Source organism: Drosophila elegans, unplaced genomic scaffold (assembly GCF_018152505.1).
Source record: "Drosophila elegans isolate 14027-0461.03 unplaced genomic scaffold, ASM1815250v1 contig_208, whole genome shotgun sequence".
In the NCBI taxonomy this organism is placed as follows: Eukaryota; Metazoa; Arthropoda; class Insecta; order Diptera; family Drosophilidae; genus Drosophila; species Drosophila elegans.
In genome coordinates, this window is record NW_024545578.1 from 22,757,878 (window position 1) to 22,779,408 (window position 21,531).

General features: G+C 37.1%; 1 protein-coding gene across 1 annotated transcript; it reads right to left on the reverse strand.

The window, feature by feature from the left end:
- Positions 1-345: 345 nt before the first annotated feature.
- Positions 346-1,092, reverse strand: LOC108136031 (peroxiredoxin-2). Its single transcript, XM_017256963.2, has one exon. It carries the CDS (start codon positions 999-1,001, stop codon positions 411-413), a length of 591 nt encoding a protein of 196 aa, XP_017112452.1. The 5' UTR covers positions 1,002-1,092; the 3' UTR covers positions 346-410.
- Positions 1,093-21,531: the final 20,439 nt, after the last annotated feature.

A 21,531-nucleotide genomic window follows, 5' to 3' on the forward strand; every position in this document is an offset into this window, starting at 1 on the left:
TTGGTTTGTTTGAAAATTAATTTACTTAAAAGAGTAGACACTTTGATTTCAGTAAGCTAAATAACTAAATAGAAGAATACAACAAAAATCTATTCATAGTTATACCTATGGTTTATTTCACTGCTGAATGCTTATATTAAATAAAAGGTGGTATAAGTATGCTAGGAATGAAAGCTTCAAAGGCCAAAAGTGCATAAAACCTGAACAAATTTAAAAATATTTTAATACTCGGGTCATGAAAATGCTTTTCTTGCTAGGTTTATAAATGAATTAACAAAAGAGTAGTTAGTTTGATTTCAATAAGTTGAACAACTAAAAAAAAGAATACAAGAAAAGACAAATCTATTCATAGTTATATCTATGGTTTATTTGACTGCTTTAACATGCGGAAAAAGGTTAAGGTTGTTGGCTTATGTTGCATTTCTGAAGTACTCCTCCTTTCCGGAGGCATCTGTCTTCATGGCCCTGCCTCCCGGACGCCAGTTAGCTGGGCAGACCTCTCCGAACTCGTCGCTGAACTGGAAGGCCTGGACCAGACGCAGTGCCTCGTCCACGCTGCGACCCACGCCCACGTCGTTGACGGTGATCTGGCGAATGCGTCCCTCGCGATCGATGATAAACAGGGCACGTAGGGCCAGTCCAGTCTCCTCGTCGAGCACTCCGTAGTCCCTGGCTATCTTCATGGACTTGTCCGCCAGCAGCGGTATGTCCAGCTCGCCCAGGCCGCCGGACTTCCGCGGCGTGTTCATCCAGGCCAAGTGCACAAATTGGCTATCCGTGGAACAGGCCAGAATCTCACAGCCGACGTTCCGGAACTCCGGGGCTCTGTCGCTGAACGACTGCAACTCCGTGGGGCAAACAAACGAAAAGTCCGCCGGATAGAACACCAGCAGCACGTACCTGCCCCGCAAGTCGGACATGGAGAAATTCCGAAAGCCACCGGCTACCACTGCAAGGGTAGTGAAATCAGGTGCTATTTGGTTCAGATTTAGCATCCGCATCTTGGTAGTTTTATTGTAAATTTGTATGAGAGTTTTTGGTTTAGAAACTTGTGTCTTGTCGGGTCTATGATATTATCATGAATGATATCACAGAGAGTTATTTAGATTGGCTTACTTTGAAGTTAGTAAACCCAGAAAGGGATACCAAAAATTTAAAAGCAACAAGATTTAGTTATTTTTTACACACAACTTTATGTAACTATATAAAATTGGTTTGGTAACCATGAGAAATAGTATGCATTTTTGGTTGCTCGGCTTACTATTTTAAAGCAAAATACCTTTAATTTTTTTAGAGGCGTACTTCTACTCACTTGTGGAAGACAAGTGGCAAGTGAACATTATTTTCGTAATGGTTTTTTGTACCATAATTACTGTTGCATAATTAATTCATAATTTTCGTGCTTTTTGTGCATGAAGCAGTAATTATTTACATATTTTTTGTACTTAAATAATCATGTAAGTAATAACCTTTGCGTTAACTTAATACTTAAGAGTTAATATATAGTTAATTAAGCCCTATCCATGGCTTAGGGAATTGTAAGCATGGGTTTTTATATGGGTCTTTAATCAATTTTGTTTAATTGCACAACATGAATAAATGTACAAATACGCTTACATTGAACACTTCTCCGTAAATCACATTTCAACAGCCATTCTATTACAATTCGATTTAATTTTTGTTCATTTCCCACTCGAATTTCCAGCACATATCTAACCGACAATCGTAACACGATCAGCCCCAATCAGCGCGTCCTTTTGGCAACATAAACCGAATCGCAATCGATTAAATTGAATCCAATTCAATTATGCGGACTTGGGCGACTTCCACCTGCCGTTGGATGGGCGTGTGAAATGATTGTTGTGTTAATTTCGCAAATGACACCGTCGGTCGGCGGGGAAATTCGAGCATTTTCTGCGGTTTATTGGCTTTGATCGATTGAAGGCGTTGCGTTTTTTATATGAGCGCCAGTCCTACGGGTCGGATTTCTTGACAGCTCATTCAGTGCGGTTTGGTCTTTCCCTGGCTTTTTTAGCATGTGTATTTATGGCAACTTCGGTTGGTAAAATATTTTTAGGCGATTTAGCAGCACGTCAATTACCGCCGGCCACCTGATGACAGTTGCAATTAAAGGCGGTGGAAAAAAACATGAAAACGCGGGGAAAATAGTTGCCAGTCAACATGGATGGATGCCTGTTAATAGACATGTAAACTGCAATTAAAACAAGCCATTTGGGGAGGGGCCGAGTGTGGGGATGGGGGCCTCCAAAATATTTTGACTCGACCGGCTAACATGGCCCGCTGTCTTGGTCTTTTCTTTAATTAAAATATTTAGGCACGCAAATAGGCCTGTCTCTCCATCTGTCTATGGCCAAGTATTCCCGTCAGCCCCTATATCCGCCATATACTCGAACTCGTACTCGTACTCGTACTCTTCCCGGGATCTGCGGGAAAACTCAACTGGGCGTGTCGGCGATTCTATGGAGCTGCCGCTGCCGTTGTGCGGCTTTAATCAAAGTTTTTGCCAGCGGGGAATCAATCATTTGAAATTTAAACGTCATCGTGCGTCAGACAACTCATAAGACAAACCAACAGTAACAGCGGGCGAACCAGCCCAGCTTACAATTTCGGCGATGGAATCGTGAGGGACTCGAATTTGCAAGGTATTAAAGGAGATATTAATAAGGTAATACTTTAATGGGTATAATAAATAAAAAATATAACAATAAATAAAAAAGGAACTCAATTTAGTAACCATTTAATATGTATTAAAAATACGTGATCAAAATATCTTTGTTTGTACATTAAGAGACATTTTATTAAAAACACCAAAAAAAATATTTCAATATTTGTTACAAATTAATTAGCAAAATGTTTTGTTTATTTTAATAAAATAAATAATAAATTTAAATGAGGACCCTAAGCACAACATTTTATATTTTACCTTTTTTTATAAAACGAGTATTAAAAAAATTATTGATCTTAAGTAAAATGTTTATGTAATGTAATTATATGATACAGAGAACGTTCTTTTAAGTTTTCATCAAAAACTAAAACGTTTTTGATAAGACTACAATTCAAAATGTACTTAAACAACATTCTATTGTCTTACCGTATTTTTTTTATGATATATAAGAATGTTTAGTTTGTTTCAAATGAAATAAAATTTCATATTTAAAAAAAAAGGTTCCAACATTTTGATAATTTTTTAAAATATATTTTCACCACTTGAAAGCTTTGCAAAAAGTTAGCTTTTAAAACACCATCTCATATACTCAAAAACTCAAATCTCAACATTAAAAGTATCTGTTTTATTTATCTTCGTGACACGATAGAAAACATATTCCCATTTACCATACCCAATTTCAGTTCGAATGCGAATGTGGCGTGTCCGAGTTTTTAGCGAGTTGCCTCCCAGAGCAAGAAAAAATCAACCAAGACTAAAACCAAAACCAAACCCCCGGCCAGCGGCCAACGCAATCACAAGAAACATTTTTCTTTCTTAAGGTTTGTATTATTTCTTCGTGTATTTCAGTATTTCTGTATTTCTGGCCGGCCTGTCTTCATGTTTCGCCGTAGTTTTGTTAATGAAAGCCAAAAGCGAAATTAATGCGTGTGGCCAACGCCGTCAGCAGCGCCCCCAGCTTATCACTGTCAAGCGATCTAAACTGGAACTGGAACTGGACCTCGTTTAGGCCAAGTCGAGCCGAACTTAGCTGAGTTGAGCTGGGCTGATCTGCTGGTGTTTAACTGAATTTATTTGCCAAATATCTATAGAAATTTATTTGATTCGGACCATGGGAAATTTATGCGCCTGTCGCTTGGCCTTTTGTGTTCAGCATTTTGTGTGTTTGCGCATAGATTTTTAATAAGTGATAAACATTTGAAATGACAATTTTAAAGTCGATTAATTAATTAAATGGCAATTGAAAATGCCAGCTCGCCCGCAAAAACACGGGCACGAAAACATGATGGCACCATAAAATACACAAATTGATTGATTTTCGGCTTTATATGAATATATTTAGATTTTGTTATTGTTTATTTGTTTTGTTGGTGTTTTGTTCCAAATCTAATGCGAATATTTTCGAGAATTGGTTTACGGATGGCTTGTTATCTTGAATAAGTAAATTGAATGGATATTCAGCTTGAATCTCTGTTTAAATTATTGCTCTTTTTATGTTTTGACATTTTCATGACACGATTTCGTGTTTAAAGATAACCGAATTTAAGCAAAATTAAATAGAATGCTGATATGGCCATTATTCACACTGCAGGGGAGGTGTTGTTTTCTGGTTAAAATTGTATTAAATAAATAATTGCGATGTGTTTGTTTTTAAGTTTAAGAAATATCTGGCCAAAGATAGCATATGTTGGAACCAAAAATGTTGCAGAAAAATACAAATGAGCGCATTTAAATGGAATATCTGAGCTGAAAACGTGAGATTTGTGTGTTTATTCATATGCTGTTAAAAAAAAGTGAAGTGAAGTGTTAAAAAAAACAAGTGCTAGTATCTTTAACGAATTGGTTCAAACGTTGACTTTGCAAGACAATTACTCTTAAAGCAAGAACATTTCCGCTAATTCAGTATTTATCTCAAATATATTTTAAAGATATGTGCTTTAAGTATACAATATCATTCTAAGCCCTAATCTTTATGTTTATTATTTGAATTTTGCAATTGAAATTAAATAAAAATCATACTATCTACAAAAAAGCGTATTAATGACGACAAAGGCAATAAAACAGGGAAAAGACCACTTAAGTTGTTGAATTCTACCTCAATCCTCAAACTTCCCATATTTAAAACTTTTACGTTTAATCGCACACTTAACGTGGCATGGAATATGCCACTTAACTCAACCCCTGAAAATTCCAATCATGATGGATTGGAAAAGCCTTTAACTTTTATATTATTCTGCTTCCCATGGAACGAACGCCTTGTTATACGCGCATAGTTCAATAGTTTGAACTCTTTTTAATTGATCTTGATTAATCGCACACCACACACTGATACGAACAAATAAATACAGATGCCGTCGTCCAAGGAGGCGGCGGGCAGGCTCCCCATATCGAATCGGAAGCCCGACCATTAATTACGCTTTAATTACCCGCCGAAAAAAAAAATAAGAGAAATAAAAAACAAATATAAAACGCATGGGGCAAAAACCTTAATAGTTTCGCCTTATCAGCATAGAGTTTCGCTCGCCAGCACTCCTAATTTCATTAGTTTAATGGCACAAAACTGTGGAAAAACCAACAAAGCAACGAAAACAACAACGTTGGCTACCAAACTACGCAAAACGTGCTGGCGCGAGTAGACGGGTAACAAAAAAAATTGTTAACAATTGTGAGAATAAATTGCTAAATAATTAAGTGGATCAACGGCCGGCGGAACGAGTGGAGCAGCTCGAGAGATCTCAGACTCCAAATTGCATATGATTAATTAAAGGAAATAAAATGCTGACGACGGCGGCGACCACTAGAGAATGAGTAGCAGAAAAACACAAAAAACTATGAGAGTAGAGCAGAGCAAGGCGAACGAAAATCTTTTTCTTTAATTAATATTGAAGTGAACCAAACCAAACCAAACCGAAGTTCAGTAGCGAACCGACAGCCGACTTCCCGAGCAGCAAAAACTGGAAAAAAAAAAACAAAGACAGGAGGCGTTTTTCAACTCATTAACGTTCAAACGAATTCATTTGCATATCTCTACCTGCCCCAAATTAATATTCCATGGCTTCAACATTCTTCTTGACTTTTTTCCGTAAATTTGAAACGCTTAAGAAACGAGCTGAGAAATGGTCTCACACACAATTTGAACTGCAACACTGCTCAGTCAGTCTCCCCCGGCCACCTATTTTATTTCAGTTTCTTTTGTCTAAATTATTTTTATTAACATTTTTTGCGTCAGGTATTCGAGTAGGGACACGCATTTGCTGTGTCACTGCAGTCGAGCGTGCCAGAGCTGCCAGCTTAGCTGGTTCACTCACAAAACAAGCGGGCATATATATAGTTTTTAGTGGCCAGAAACGAAAGCTAATGGAACAGAAAAAGGTCTAAAACTCATGACATTTATATGTCTACCAAAAAATTTAAAAATTTGGTCTCGTATCTCATGAAAAAATACTATAATAAATAAAAAGAATGCTGCTATGTTAATGGGTAAGGAAAAAATCAATAAGTTATTTTTTTATTTAATATTTAAAAATAAATTTTAAAAAAAACTTTTATTGATTTAACATTTTCACAGAATATAAATAAATTGTTCCTGCGTGTCACTTCTTTCATGGAATATTTAAAAAAAAATATATATATAAAAAGCTTCAAATTTAATTAATTGTAGATCCAGTCTATATATTAAGATTTTACAAATCAGTCCTAATATCAAGATTTTACAAATTTGAATAATACGGAAATAAATTAAAATTTAAATATTTATAAAATTAATAGTATTTAAATTCCGCAACAAAAATCAATTCATAAATATATCAATTGAAAAAATTTAATTAAAGTTAATGTGGATCTACTAAATCCATTTCTAGCCATTTTCCTAGTTTGATCTAGCTAGTTTTTTTTGGGTAGTCTATAGCACCTCTGCGGAGGTTCGATCGCTGAATAGAGAAGGGGCGGTCAAAAGGGAGAGACGCCGGCGCATACGAAACGCGGTCCAAAAGCCGAGTCGAGCTGGGCGTCAACTGCATGCCATGCGTAAATGCCAAAAGCAGCGACCCTCGTCTCGGCCCCAGCCTTAACCCTCCAGTGCCCCTCGCGTCTTATCTGCTTGTATTCATCTTGAAAATTGTTTCTAGTTGAAGTTTGCCTTTTAATTGTTAGGCGCAAACAGCCGACCGACCGGCCGACTAAATTAAATTTATACTCGTAGTCTTTCCGTCTCCGTCAGTGTGGCAGTGTTGCAGTGTTGCAGTGTGGTCTCTTTCGCACACTTAACCCCTGTCAGTTCCATCTGGTTGCGTGTGTTGGCTGCGGTCGGTATGCGAAAGTAACCCCAGTGCTCCATGTCCATAGGATATGGTATAGGTATAGGATCGTCACATGTCGCCCATTGAGCATGTGCAGCCTTTCAGGTTAACCGACTATCGCGGCCTCTATCTCTCTTTTCTAGCCCTCTCTTTCGGTTTGTGTCAGTCGGGCAGGTCAATAAATTCCTCCGGAAAGTGAATTATTATAACGTTTTTATTAAAGTATGCCCTTGCATCTAGTCCACTTCGGTATCTCACATAATTAGCATAGTTATGGGGGTACCGTGTTTATCTAGGGGTGGCTCCTTTTAACTGTCTAATTTTTCACTCAACTGTCCACATTTGCCCATGGAAATTTATTAATTTGTCCAATTTCACTGACAAATGATAAAAAGCTTGACAATTAATGAGAATATTTGCTGGAATAAAAGGTGTCGTATTAATTAGAATACAGGACCAGGGGGGTCGCATAGTGCTGATTTAGGGGTGTTGAGTAAGGGGTAGGTGGTCCACCACTAGGCTTCAAATTTATGAGGCCTCCGTACAGGATTAATATTGTTTTTATGTATGTCGTGGTTTGCTATTTCATGTCGCACTAAATCATGAACAATTGAAACCGCGCCAACAAGATATGTGTCCATTCTCGATAATGTTTTGTTAAGTACGTCAAGTCAAAAATAATGTTCAAATAAAGATAATATGAAACGTCATTCATTAAACACAAAAAACAACTTTTCCAATCTTAATAATGGCATGTCGAAATGCTATTTAACAACTTATAAACTATTAAGCTAGGCAAAACTGACATTCATATTAAGAATATAAAAACACTAAATCATCCATGGACACAAAAAGCTTATTATTTATATATTAAATTTAGAATTTTGTGGACTCTTGACATTATTTTTTATTGTATTGCTATTATTGCCGCAATAATTTAAAACTAATTTTGCTTTTAAATTTTTTTTTTTTTTTTGTTTTAATTATTAGGTTTGCTTCAGTATTTTTATTTGTTCATGTTACAGTTTTACTTTCCGATATTAAAGAATTGAATTTTTTAAATTTCAGTATTTAAAAGTTAATTAAAATATTAATGAAAATAAAAATGTATAACTTCAGAATTAAATAACTTACCGCGTTTAAATTTTTTGTTTAACAGTTTCAAAAATCTGTAGATCGTTGAACTGTATGAAAAATGAAACCGTCTTAATTAAAGCCGCTAAGAAATTTGCAGCCCCACCAACCAAATGCAATAAGTCCAGAGTCTGTGATCGCTGCCCAAATTTAGACACCACAGCGGTTCAATAAAAATCAAAAAATATTCACTCCTTCAATCAAACAGCCATTCAGACTTTGAATCACCGAAAGCGTTTGAAAGCCATGAATTACCATATCGGAATCCCGCCAGCATTGTACAAGTGTATACACATGTTACTTATTCATGGCTTTGTAGTTTCTTTTCTTTTAGGGACAGGTGGGCTGGGGAAGGTGGAGGGGTATATGGCCAGAGAACCCTTTTGTACCCCCGTCTTTGTGATTATTATTATTATTCGGAGGGGGGCCCCAAAAGAGCGCCATTTAAGTCGCTTGTTGTTTGGTATTTTTCACAGCTCCGCACAAAAGATGGATCTTCGTCTCCAGCGGAGAGTGCTCACGATCGATTTTGAATCGTTGAAATATTTCCCAAAAAAAGAAAAGTTTTTCTTCTTTTCCCGAGGAGTTTCATTAGCGCTTTGGGTACACCTGATGTGTCTTTCTTTTTCTGTTTTTTTTTTTCCCCGAGACTTATTTCTTTTTTGTTGGACAATGGAACCCACAGGAGGCTATTTTGAATAAGTCGAAATGAAACGAAACAAAACGCAACAATGGTTTTGCTTCAGTGAGACGGATGTGCAAGCGTTTTTAGGGTTCATTGCGTTCACCTCATCGAACCGCACAAGATGTTCGTTCACATGACTCGACAGTCCCGAAAAATGCAAGACAATTAAACAAATTAACAAAACAACAGAGACCGGCCAGCTTACAGCAATTTTACACATGAGAAAATCGAAGAGCATCGCCGACCATTAGCCATTAACTCGGAAACCCTCCTCCAGCTCATCCAACACATTTTAGGCCTAACTGCGCGGGTGTTTCCCAACTGTCAGCTGTTCGTTAGGGAAGTTCAAGTTGAACCTGCCCCAGGTAATTAAGTTTCGAATTTTACTTTTCAATCGGCCATCAGGTTTGACCTCCTCCCCCAACCATTTGAACCCTTTCGCCGGTCACATGTGTGTGCGTCTAATTTCATGGCTGTTAGCCTGACCGAAAGGGCCAGGTCCGAAAAGGTCGCAGAAGACAGGCATTTAATATGCACGTTCCTCTCAAAGTCTGCCCTTTCCCCTAGGAACAACGACTTTTATTATTGACATCAAACGACCAGTGCAAGAATGATGACCCGAGAACGAAATGCGATCCCCAAAAAGGGTTAGAAACTATGTCGAAGTGTTTATACTCTAACTATCGTTTATACTCCCAGCATTTATGTCCAGGAAGTTGATAAGAAATCATGTGCTACATTTTGTGCCTTAGCTTTAAGTTCTTTACTGTTTTAAACTGGTAACTTAAATAATTAATATATCTTATTAATCTAATTATTAAACACTAACCTGTAATAAAACTAATACAAACAATCTATTCAAAAATGTATTATAAAAAATTAGTTTAAACCATAAAAAGATTATGGATATTATCTATATTTTAAAATATATCCCAAAAATAAATAAATAATAAAATATTATTTAATTTATATGATATTTTTAAGGTTTTTACTATTTAAATAAATTTGGGTCTTAAATATTTAGCCAACCCAGGAATCAATATAATCCTAATTATATTTTAGATTACTTTTTTCAGACATACTACATATATTCTTTTTTTTTCATCACATTTAACTTTCATAAGCAAGAAATAAAGAAAATTTATATTTTCTTTAGAAATCAATAAAAAACCAGAGTTTATGTTAAATTTAAAGAAGATTACAATACACTTTCACCTATTCATACATTTTAAAGTAATCTCGCGTAAAATTTTTAATTTTAGGTGCTAACGTAAGATTAATGTTTTTTTGTGTCTAATTGATAGTAAAAAATCAACCTAATTTGCATTTCCGCTGTAGAAACTCGGCGGTAATCAGCCTCTCACCAGAGATTAACTTCAACAGCTTCATTGACAAATCAATCACTCAGATCATTAATTACTTGGCCCGAGCAAAGTGCCATAAATATGTGACTCCTAATCTCCATCAAATCCTATCGGAAACAAATGCATCCATCAGAGTCACTAAACCCACTCAACTCGACTCAACTCTTTCGCCTGAAGAGCATCTAAAAACACAATCGAAATGAACAATACCAAAAAAAAAAAAAAGGAGAACAGAAAAAGTTCGAGGGCAGCAAATAGCGACAAAGAAAACTCATAAAAACGTTTAATGATGTCACAAAACGTAATAAAAATGCAATAAAATGTCAAAATTATTGAATTTACGATACGAAACAAGTTCAGAAAAATAACAACTGAGAGTAACAATAACAACGACACAATAACAAAAGAAGAAGCGCCCAAACAACAATAACCGGGCTACAGAATTCCAAATTCGGGATGGGAGGAACACCTCTGCAACTCTTTTTTGACCGGTCAACTGGAGTGGGTTATATGGCATTAGTATGTTCCATTGTTGTTACCGAAAATTACTTGTTGTTGTTGCTGCTGCTGCCCATTGTTGTTGCTATTAATGTTGTTGCCGGGTGCGTTGTTGCGTTGAGTGCAACGTGCGTGTTGTTGTTGTTGTCAATGCCGAGTGCCGCAAGGTGTCGCGCACTGTGAACTACTCTACCATAACCTTAACCCTTACCTAATTTGCATATATTTCGAGTTTAGCTTTAGTCTATACAGTTCATGCACAGGCAGAAAATCTAAATGTATCCAAAAAAAAAAAATGTTTTTATTTTTTATAATACAGGAAATAAAGAGTTTGTTTTGTATTTATTGTAAATTTTCATTACAGCAATAATAGCACCTTTTTTCCTTAAATTATACATCTGATTTTTGTAAATAATTTTCAAAATATATTTTATTTTAGACAGTTATAGTGTTAAAACTCATAATCAGTTAAAATTATAAAGGAACTAAAACCTTAATTGCTTTTTATACTCACATTTATAAACGAATATTACCAGAGTTTTTATCAGCTTTTATACTTACGTTTTTCTAGAGCAAGAAAGTAATATTATATTATTTTTGAGCCTTAATTTAAACCATAATTGTTTTTATGAGACGCATATTTTCTCTATGTGCAGTTGCATGTGTTGACTTTAAAACTTTTTTTAGAGTACCATCACCGATTGATTCTTATCTAAAATGTTATCAAATTGCGTTTTCTGTGCTCAACCCTATTTGATTTGGGTTTCAGAGAGCGCGGTGGATAAAAGGCCAATTGAACAGTGCGGGTCAAAGGATCAAGGCAACGAAGTTTAAATAATGGGTTACATGCTGCGATAAGAGATCCCAAAAAAAAAACAGAGAATCATTAATCCCAAGGGCCTATTACCATATTCCCTGGCTTAGACAGAGTGTCTCCCCAGGAGCAGACTGCTTGACTCTGGAGGTTCTTTCGTTCTTTTCCTGTCCGAAACCATCGTCATCCTGGCTTTGCGATTCCAGACGCACCTCCATCGCTTCATATATGCAGGCATGAGCGGGCATACTAATTAGATCGGATCACAGAGTGGTGTTCTGGAACCTTAGCAAGTGGAGGGGTGAGCTGATTTGATTTTTGATTGGGATCGTTCTCACTCGGTTCGATTCAATTGAGAGGAAGCACTAAAGTTGAATTCTTTATGGCCTGACGTGCCTGAAAAAATCGGTCTTTCAAAGTAACAAACAGATTGAAAATAAATTTTAAATTTTAAGTGCAAAAAGAATGAGAAATAAAAAGAAAACCATATAGAGAAAATATACATTTTAATTTCAATCTGTCCACTTGATATATATTTATTTCAAATTGACCTTTCTCCATCACAAAAGCTTCATGTATCTTTTAAATGATTTAATATATTTGGTATTAATATAAGATTTAATTAAAAAAATGTTGAAGCCCACTTTTTTAGTTTATTTTCAACCTTTTCATGGTCAAAAAATTAGTTAATGTTCCTCCAAAATAAGGCTAAGAGCAGTGTCATTGTTTACACTTCTCATTCCACCAGTTGCAAAATGTTTTTATATGAAACACCCATGACTTTACTTTCAAAAGATGTTATCAAGGTTTCAACGCACATATGTTTGTCGGACATATCACCATTGACCAACAACTACCCACCAGTAGGCCGACTTAACGTCACTCGTGTGTCTCAAACACTCCACTCTATCAATAACAACACGCAGCTCATTCAATTATTATTTGTGAAAACAAAAAAGAAGCTTACAATTTTATCAATTACAGTTCGGAAACGAGACCGTGCCGGTGACGGTGACGGTGCCTCATTAGTGTATAATTATTTTGGCCACAATTCCTTCACTCAAATTGAATTGCGGTCACCTATCGGCCACTCCAAACCATTCCGCCTCATCTCATCTCATTTCATCTCGAGTGAACAGAAAATTCTTCCACCACATGCAGCGAACGCCTTGTTTGCCCCAATTGAAAATGTCAACCTATCAACAACAAATTAACTTGAAAACTTACAAAACAAAAAATGTGTCTCGAAAATACGGCAAGCAAAAAAGCCAGAGAAAGAAAGAAAGCTAAAAAACCTGGCCGAGTCTATAAGTAAGACGCCGCCTGCTGTTGTTTTCTGGGTTTCCAAGATGCTGGGGCTGAGCGCTGATGGTCATCATGATATATGAACGGCCTGGGCTAACATTTATGTACCACAAATGTCAACTGTCAATGTCAATTTATATTATGCTGCCACATTGCGGATATGTCAGCATATGAACATATGTATCTAAAAAAAAAAACAAAACAAAAAAAAACCAACGAAAAAACAGAACCAACATTTTTTCGGGCCGGGTTTTCTTTTTGTTTGGACCTTAAACCCGAACCGGGACCGAGTGACCGGCCTACGCAAAACAGTCTTTCTTCCACAGATCTGGTAGTCGGGGATCACAAGTATTTATAACATTATTTTCGCACTCTTCGGTGTGGGTGTTGTTGATTTGTTGGTGTCTCTGTCGGTGTTGCTTGTCCAGTCCAATACCATCCAGTCCCATCCATTTCGTTGGTTTGTCATTCGCATTTAATTTGCTTTTTGGGTTAAACAAACAACAGTTAAGAGGTAAATTATTTTAGGGCTGCAGCCATTCCCCCAATTTATTTCCGAATACGAAACAAGAACAAAGGTATTTACTCACATACGCATATACAGTTGCGGTGGGCTTGATAGCACTATCATGTTTTTTTAAAACTTATTAAAACTTAAATACTCTTTAAACCAAGGTCACTATCTATAGTAAAGTTGAAATGCTAGCGTTATAAAATTTTCAAGAACTTTTTAAAACTAAAATACTAGTAGCAATCTTTTATACATTTTCTTATACCTTACTTTAAATTCGCAAAAAGCTTTTATAGTTTATAATTATTTAACTTAATATAAGTACCAATTTTATATTATTATTAATATACGCCATAGCCTAAAACACCATTAAACACAACATTCTACAACACTTTTTAATTATTTTTTGTAGTCAAAATGTAGTTTTGAAAAAGTCATAAACAACGGCTGAACAATACATCAAAAAAATAAATGCTCTACATAATTGGACAATTAAACCGTTTTTTTTTTATTGACAGGATAATAAAACCCACCAAATACAAACATTTTTGAATATTTCAAAAGCCAATTAGTATTATTTTGGCCCCCGCTGTAGGGGTATCTGCATATGTGTATCTGTATAAACAAGCTGGCGCACATTAATAATCTTGTTGAACCCGGCAATTTCGACCCTATAATCAGCGAGTGAAACGCATATGCACATAAAGGCAGTTTCGGACAGGAGGAGCTGTATCTGCAGTCGTGGCTCTTTGGTTGGCTGGCTGGGGTTTGGGTTTACTTGGCCGGTCTGGTTGGCCAACTCCAGCTATCCAGCTCTCCAGCTCCGAGTCTTTTCGGCCTGGTACACGCCTCCGGGCTCCGCCTGCTCATTCCATTGTCTTGCTGCCACTGCCTGATACTTCTGCTCCGAGGAGACGTGGCTAATTTGAATCAACCGCCTCTCGCTCATTTTCGCTGTCCCAAAAATTGAAACCGAAAACAGGCGGCCGGCCGTCCGCAGCAAATTAAACGCGCATGCGCAGCGAACGTAGCGGCTTTGGACTGAAGATCTCCATGCCGCGTGGAACCCGGTTCAGGGATCCCTCGGGCTAGCTCGTAATGCTCCACCCGCCCCCCCGCGAAACCGACGCCCCTGGAAACATCGCTTCCGTAGAGAACGCTCCCCCAATCGGCCAAACAAGCATGTGGATAATTGTTTCCTGGACAGGCGGTAACCCGAACCTCAGGCCCAATCCAAGTTCCAGTCCCAAACCCAAGCTGAAAACCCTAAGCCAAACCTGAATCTGAATCTGTGGCCGAACCTGAGCTGCCGGCTGCTGCGCCGGCGTCTGAGAGACATAAATCCAACAGTAAACATATAAATTTAGTTTAGTTTTTCCGCAGAGAGAGAAAAAAAGATGAAATATGAAGTAATGACCAAAAATTAGAGTAATAGATATTTGAAGTTTATTTCAATCTGAATGCAAGTAGAAACAATTCAATTTCTTTGTTTTTTTTTTCAAAAATGTTTACAAATTGTATTTGATAATATAGTTTCGTTTGTAACTTATATAATTTTTAAAAGTCACAATTTACTACCTTGAAAAATTATTATTATTTTATTATTATTTTTTTAATTTTGGTACATTTAACATAATAAACAGCAATGGTAAGCATTTAGTCAATATAAAGAATGAAATGTACTATCACTTGGAATTATTCAGTAATATTGAATGACCAGAGTTTTTAAGGAAATAGGATATTTCTTAATAAAAAGAACCAAATAAAATTGAGGTCGTTAAAAAATCTCTTAAATTTGTATAATAAATTTATCAATCATGGTTTTATATTATTATTTCTTCCGATTACCCACGCTAATTATACCAACAAATCTTAGATTTTTAAGTTCGCGCAGTGCACGTAACTCACCCATTGGCTGTCATGTGTGTTGTTTATTTTATGTCTGCTCTTTTCGGGCTTGTTTAGAACGAAAATTATGCAATTATGATAATTGCCCAGCGGAGCAGTTTGGCCAATTATGAAAATATGAGTGTGCTTATATTTTTATTATATTTGTGATCGTGCCCGGGAGGCTTCCGTTGGCACGCAATCTTGTTCGGGTCTAATCCCAGGGGCCAGCTGAGAATTTCTGTCAATAAAGGGGAGGCGGTGCACTTGACTCTAGTCTCTTGTCTCTGGTTCCTATGAAGAAGTAATAGTAATGCTTATCATTGTCCAAGAAGCGGAATTGTTCCAATTACCCGGACACTGCACGCACTTTCGGTACTCTCCCATGCAACGGACAAACGGACTGCGGACTGCGGACTGGAGCAAACGGACGGACAAACGGACGGACAGCTCCCCGAGTGTAAATAATGCTATTTAATAGCTCGGGTTGGCTTTTTATAGTTGCCCTTTTAAATGCCGATAACCTTTTTATGCGCTCGCCTGGCGACCATAAAATTAAAGAACCCCGAGAAGAGACCTGAATGCATTAAATTGAATTCTTAGCTTGGCTTGGTTTGGCTTGGCTTGGCCCTTCGTTACTTGGAAACGCTGTTCTTAACGCCATGAAAACTAATTTTATAGTTGCACTCTCTTTCGGCCGGCCCAGTCGCACATTTCAATTACATGGCCCGAAAAGTGGAGTCTCGACGTACGACTATAGTGCCAGTAATCGTAGCTTCATTTAAATGGTCAGCCAGACTTTGGGAACCCATGTTCCCTTATTTTATTTTATTTCTATTTACTTTTGCCCTCCCCTCCCCGTTCATGTTTTACAATGCGTGCCCCGTCGTTCGACGAATGCATGTAATGAAATGTAATGCCCTGCCTTGCAGAATGCATTTTGCACTTTTAGTGCATGCTAATTGGCTCCTTTCGACATTCGACATCCATAGCCATGGCAGTGGGTTATGGGTTGTGGGTTGTGGGGGTGGGAAGGTGGTGTGACCATGTGCTTTGCATAAACCGTTAGAACACTCATCTTAGCAATTCTCACGATTACAGTGCAGCCATCTAAATATATATACATATATACATATATATATATATATATATGGCAGCCGTAACTATCGCATAACTATCCGTTAAAATCCTCTTCGTCGTTTTATTGTGGAATCGAGCAGAACGGCAGAGCGGCGAGCATTGAAGGCCGAGCTCTTCATCCGATGGCAGTGTACGGATACCATACTATATATATATGTATATGTATATGGTAGTAGGGGATTGGTCGCAATGGATTGGATTGGATTGGCATGATGACTGTGACTCGTATGCTTGCTTGCGCATAACGCACTCGTTTTGTGGCTTGTTTGGGTGCTTGTCGCCATTCGCCTGGCACATTTACAACTCTTTTTTTATTGGATTAGATGGTTAATATTTTATTTTATTCCCCGCTTTACGGCACTTGTCTGTCGTTTATTGTGCATTGTGTGTACGGGTGTGCGGCATCGCCTTACATAATTAGGTGTAGCGCTTAGCAATCCTGTTTATGGGAAAATTCCTGCTTAATGACCCTTGCCTCAAACGCTTTAGAATCGCTCAATCAGCAGGCGGTCTATGAGTCACTTTATTTGGATCATATAATTCTTACACAAGAAATGGTGTATCATTTTTTTTTCCATGCTATGTATTCATACTCGGCAACTAAACGTTGCAATGTATTAATTAAGCTTCTCGGTTATTGCACTTGTTTTTTTGCAACTTTTAAGCCCTTAAAAAACATTGCACGTTTTTATCGCTTCGTTATCTTTGAGTATTAGCATATTGTTATTGCACGAACGTTTGGTTTTATGGTTTGTAAACGATCAAAGAACGACTCTTATCATTTTATGTCACTTGCTGTGGCCACCTAACTTCATTCAGTCCTACCCTAGTTGCTAAGCCTGAGCTACTTTACTCATAATTGAATCTAGAAATAAAAGCCGATTCATTTGAAGGGGAATTCTTGCATTAATGCATTATAATTTACTTTACTCAGAAATTTCTTAGACATTTCGTCAGGCCAAAGAACTTCCCACACAAATTAAGTTGAAGCTACAAGTACTGCCCCGTTTCAGTTGATCTTGGGATTAGGCATTATTTTACGACTGACCTTAAAACTCATTACGCAGTTCTCACAGTAACCCCAGAAACGGTCCACCTATCTTCATTTAATTGTATTATCTAACCCTTGAGTCGCTTATCAATACACTGCCAATTGCATTCCCTTTCACTGTTTATTGGATGATTCCCTGTGAAGCTCATAAAAGTGAGCTACCCAGGCAACGAATTAAATGCAATTGCATTTATAAACTTTTTCCCCACTTTCATTGAATCCCCTTCCATCCATTATCATTATTGGTTAATCATTGCTGGGCATTAAACAAAATTAAACGGGTTTTATCGCTTGCGCCTTAATCATCGTACTTACGACTAGGTCTTCTCGATTTCCAGTCGTCAGTGTTTGGAAATTAATTACGCAACTCGAATTTAAATAAAACTTTGTTGCCGGCGACTACGTAATTTGATTTTCACTGGAATCGTAAATTAAATTTTTCCGTAAATCTTCCAGCCGCTAGTTGGTCATACAAAGTATGGGCTCCTCTATGGGTGTGTGTGTGTGTGCCTTTTTGTTTTTCCACTTTTTTTTTGGACACGGAGAGTCTGGCATATAAACCATCAGATTTCGATATAATCGTAAATTTTCGCCCAGCGCACAAGGAGCCACCGCAAAGAGGAATCTCTAAGCACACACTCACATACACTCGGCGAAAAAAATCGTCACAATGAGTCGACGGCAATAAAATAGCTGAAATGGCTGAAGAGGGGGAGGTGGTACGGGGGGAAAAGCACAAGTTTGAGAGTCTCTCGAGTTGGAGGTGAAAATGTGATTAAGTTGCGCGCAAAATCCAATTTTTATAACTGCAGAATCACTTCACTTGGACCTGCTGCCCCCCACCCGACTCCCCACAAATTCGTTGCATTTTCAATACACTTTCAGGGGGCCTTAGTCTTTATCGAGAACTTAGATGTTATTGAGTAATTTGGTTCAAGAAGCTCAATAAAATAAATTTAATAAAATTACTACATTACTACATTACATACACGCAATAACTATAGATTTAAACAGAAAGTGGGTACTATTGTAAAAAACAAAAAATTTGTGTTTAAATGTAAACACAACAAACAAATATTATTTAGATTATTTTTTTAGTTTCAAAAATAGTTTGACGGAAAAATTCATGTAATTACCATTAAATTTAAAATAATTTAAAAGTTGTTTAAAAGAGCAAATATTGTAAAATGTAGCTCTAATTTAATTCATGCTTACTTATAATAAAATTATTTTTTGTCTTAGCCTGTGCAATTCTGAAAGCAGTGCAACAAAACAGCGAAAAATTAGAAAGAATTGTTGAGTAAATAAGACCCATATATAAATGATAAGGTGTTTGTAGAATTTTTCGCTGACATGCCAGTTCAATCCGAAGGTTATGATTGTTTGAATGTAAACAAAACTAACAAATCTTATTTAGATTATTTTTTTTCGGTTTAAATAAATATATTTTTAAATATTAAACATTTTTATTAAAACATTCTGTACAAAAAATGCAGTGTGCATTGTATTGAAGATATTTAAAAAGAATAAAAAGTTAACATTTTCCAATATCTAATAATTTAAAACTTTTTTAAAAGATCAAATATTGTAAGATGAAGTACATTGTCTTAGTCTGAGCAATTCTAAAAGCAGTACAACAAAACAGCAAAAAAATTAGAAAGAACTGTTGAGTTAACAAAATCCATACATAAATGATTAGATGTTTGTATAATTTATTGCTGATAGGCCAGTTCAATCCGAAGGGTATGCGGATCTTCGATAACCTCCTATTCAGGCTGATATTTTTTTTTTCGGCTGAGCCAAGGCGAATTGAGTCCGCCGCTGCTATGTTTTTTTTTGCCGTTGCTCGTAAGATGCTTGGCAGGGCAATAATCATAAATTTAGACAACAACGAACCGGCAGCCGCAACAGTAGTAGGCACCCAGCTTTTGGAGAGGGGGTTGCCAGGCAGGCAGGCAGGGGCGTACCGAAGGGGGCGGGACCTTGGGGGGACCCAGTCGCCGAGAGGAGCTCCAACTCCGAGTATGCCATGTGGTTCAATGTGGTCCAACTCTGAATGCGGCGACTACAACTCCGATCGCCGTTCCAGTTCGTCTGGTGGATTTCGGCTTTTCGGGGGTCGTTCTAAGCAAACAAATGCTTAAAGCATAAAATATTGATATTTTTTCTCCTTTTTTATTATATTTATTTTGTTCTGGACTTTGTCTGCTCTTTTTTTTTTTGGTGCTGTCCCAGCCAAGTTTAAGCTGCAATCGATTTCGATTTGCGTATTCGTATTCGGATTCGGATTCGGGTTGCATATGAAGTTGTCTTTTTATTTGATTTTAAATTGTTTATTGCTTTGCATATTTCATAATTTTTTCCCATTCCTCGCTTGTTTGTTGTCGCTGAATCTGTTGTTATTTTTGCCGTTTGTTATTGGAAGGCTTTGCGAAATATTTTTGGCCTTGGGTAAGTGGAAGTGTCGGATGGTCGAATGGGAACATGTTTTGGAGTCGGGGGAGGATGTGCGCCGTCTGACAGATGGTTTTTGCGTCGAAATTCGCTGGGGTTCTGGTGAAATCAGGAAGCGGATCGATGTGCTAATACTGAGGAGTCACATTCCCATGAAATTTTTAGGTCTCCTAAATAACAGAAGCTATCAAAATTATTCTAAAGTTGTTTATCTTCTTTTACATATTTTTAAAAAATGTTTTAATGAATTCTGGGCATCATTTTCAGCAATAAATAAATAGCAGAAAAACAACATTTACAACATGAAATAAAAATTGCATATATTAAAGCTATAAAAGCATATATTTCTTGCCGAACAAATTGCTTAGAATTTCTAACAATGCATTGATAATTAAACTCAAAGTAAATTAATAAAGGCATTATTGTCTGGTAGTGGACATTTAATATAATAAAAATACATTTATATGAAATGGCTTGTTGCAATTTTCTCATTAAGATTTTTTTTAGTAAAGAAGGAGACTTTAAAAACAGTTTGAAAACGGAAATTAAAAACTTGACTTCCAACAAGAATAAACGCATTGATTTACAGTTAGTAAATCTTAAATTAAGCAACGTCCATCAAAGCTACTCTGAAAATTATGCAAAACTTGTTTGTATGCCAATGTGGCTTCACTTTTGAGGATTTTCCAAAACTTGGCAGACTGACAAGGAATGCCACAAGGAGGCTTCTGTCTCGTGCCCAATCCTCGGCCATATTCGATATGCCCCCTCCTGGGGGGTCCCCCAGTTGTGTCAGTTAATTTCCAATACGCTTTCCCAGGTGCCCCAGCCCCTTCCCCCTGATTCTTCCCCTTCCCTTGCCACCATCACGATATGGAAAGCAACCCATGGGCGTGTGTGCATCAATTGGTTGCTTATCAAAGGTGTCTGCGCTGCGTGCGTGTGTTCCCAAATGGTAGAATGCCCAAATACCGGAGCTGCAAGTGGAGGCCAACCAAACGGATCGGCCAAGCCCACCGGCTGGCCAAAAACACTTGAATTTGCTCATCATCAGCAGTTGGAGAGCCAAAAGGAGATGGAGCAGATGGAGCAGAAGGAGCAGAAGGAGCAGTAGCTGGTCCACCTGAGATTGGTATCGATGGCAAGGCTGTCTGCCAGAGGTTCAAATACTAACACTTAATGAACTTAACTTTCCAACAACATCAAATTTCCATAAGAAAGGCAGAAAAGGAAAAGCTTCTGGGGATGGGCTGGGATGGTGATGGTGATGGCGTTGCTACTCCTGCAGTTTCCACTGCGTGTGCAAGTATCTATTAGATACGCTCATTTCGAGGAGGACGCCGATGCAGCCGACTGCAATATACCTGCCACACTTGTTGTTGCTGCCGCCAGTGTTTTTGTTTTTTCTGTTCTTGTCATACCCACTAGTTGTAACTATTGAGTTTTATGAATATAAACGACTTGACATTGTATAAGGAACAGTCTATTGAGCTTTTGAATATTTACAAACAGTAAATAAAATATTTTAAACTTTCGGCAATTTAAATTCGACAAAAGAATCGTATATTTATGATAAATATTTAATGTTTTACATTTATCCAGTATTTGTAGTCATGGTTTAATGGATTTCCATGGATTCATAGAACATTTTAAAACTGAATTGAAGCTTTTAAATTATTTCATTTTGTAAAATTTGAATTTCGC

Coding starts and splice junctions, on each gene's coding strand:
- LOC108136031 (XM_017256963.2), bottom strand. CDS start 1,001: ATGCGGATGCTAAATCTGAACCAAATAGCACCTGATTTCACTACCCTT.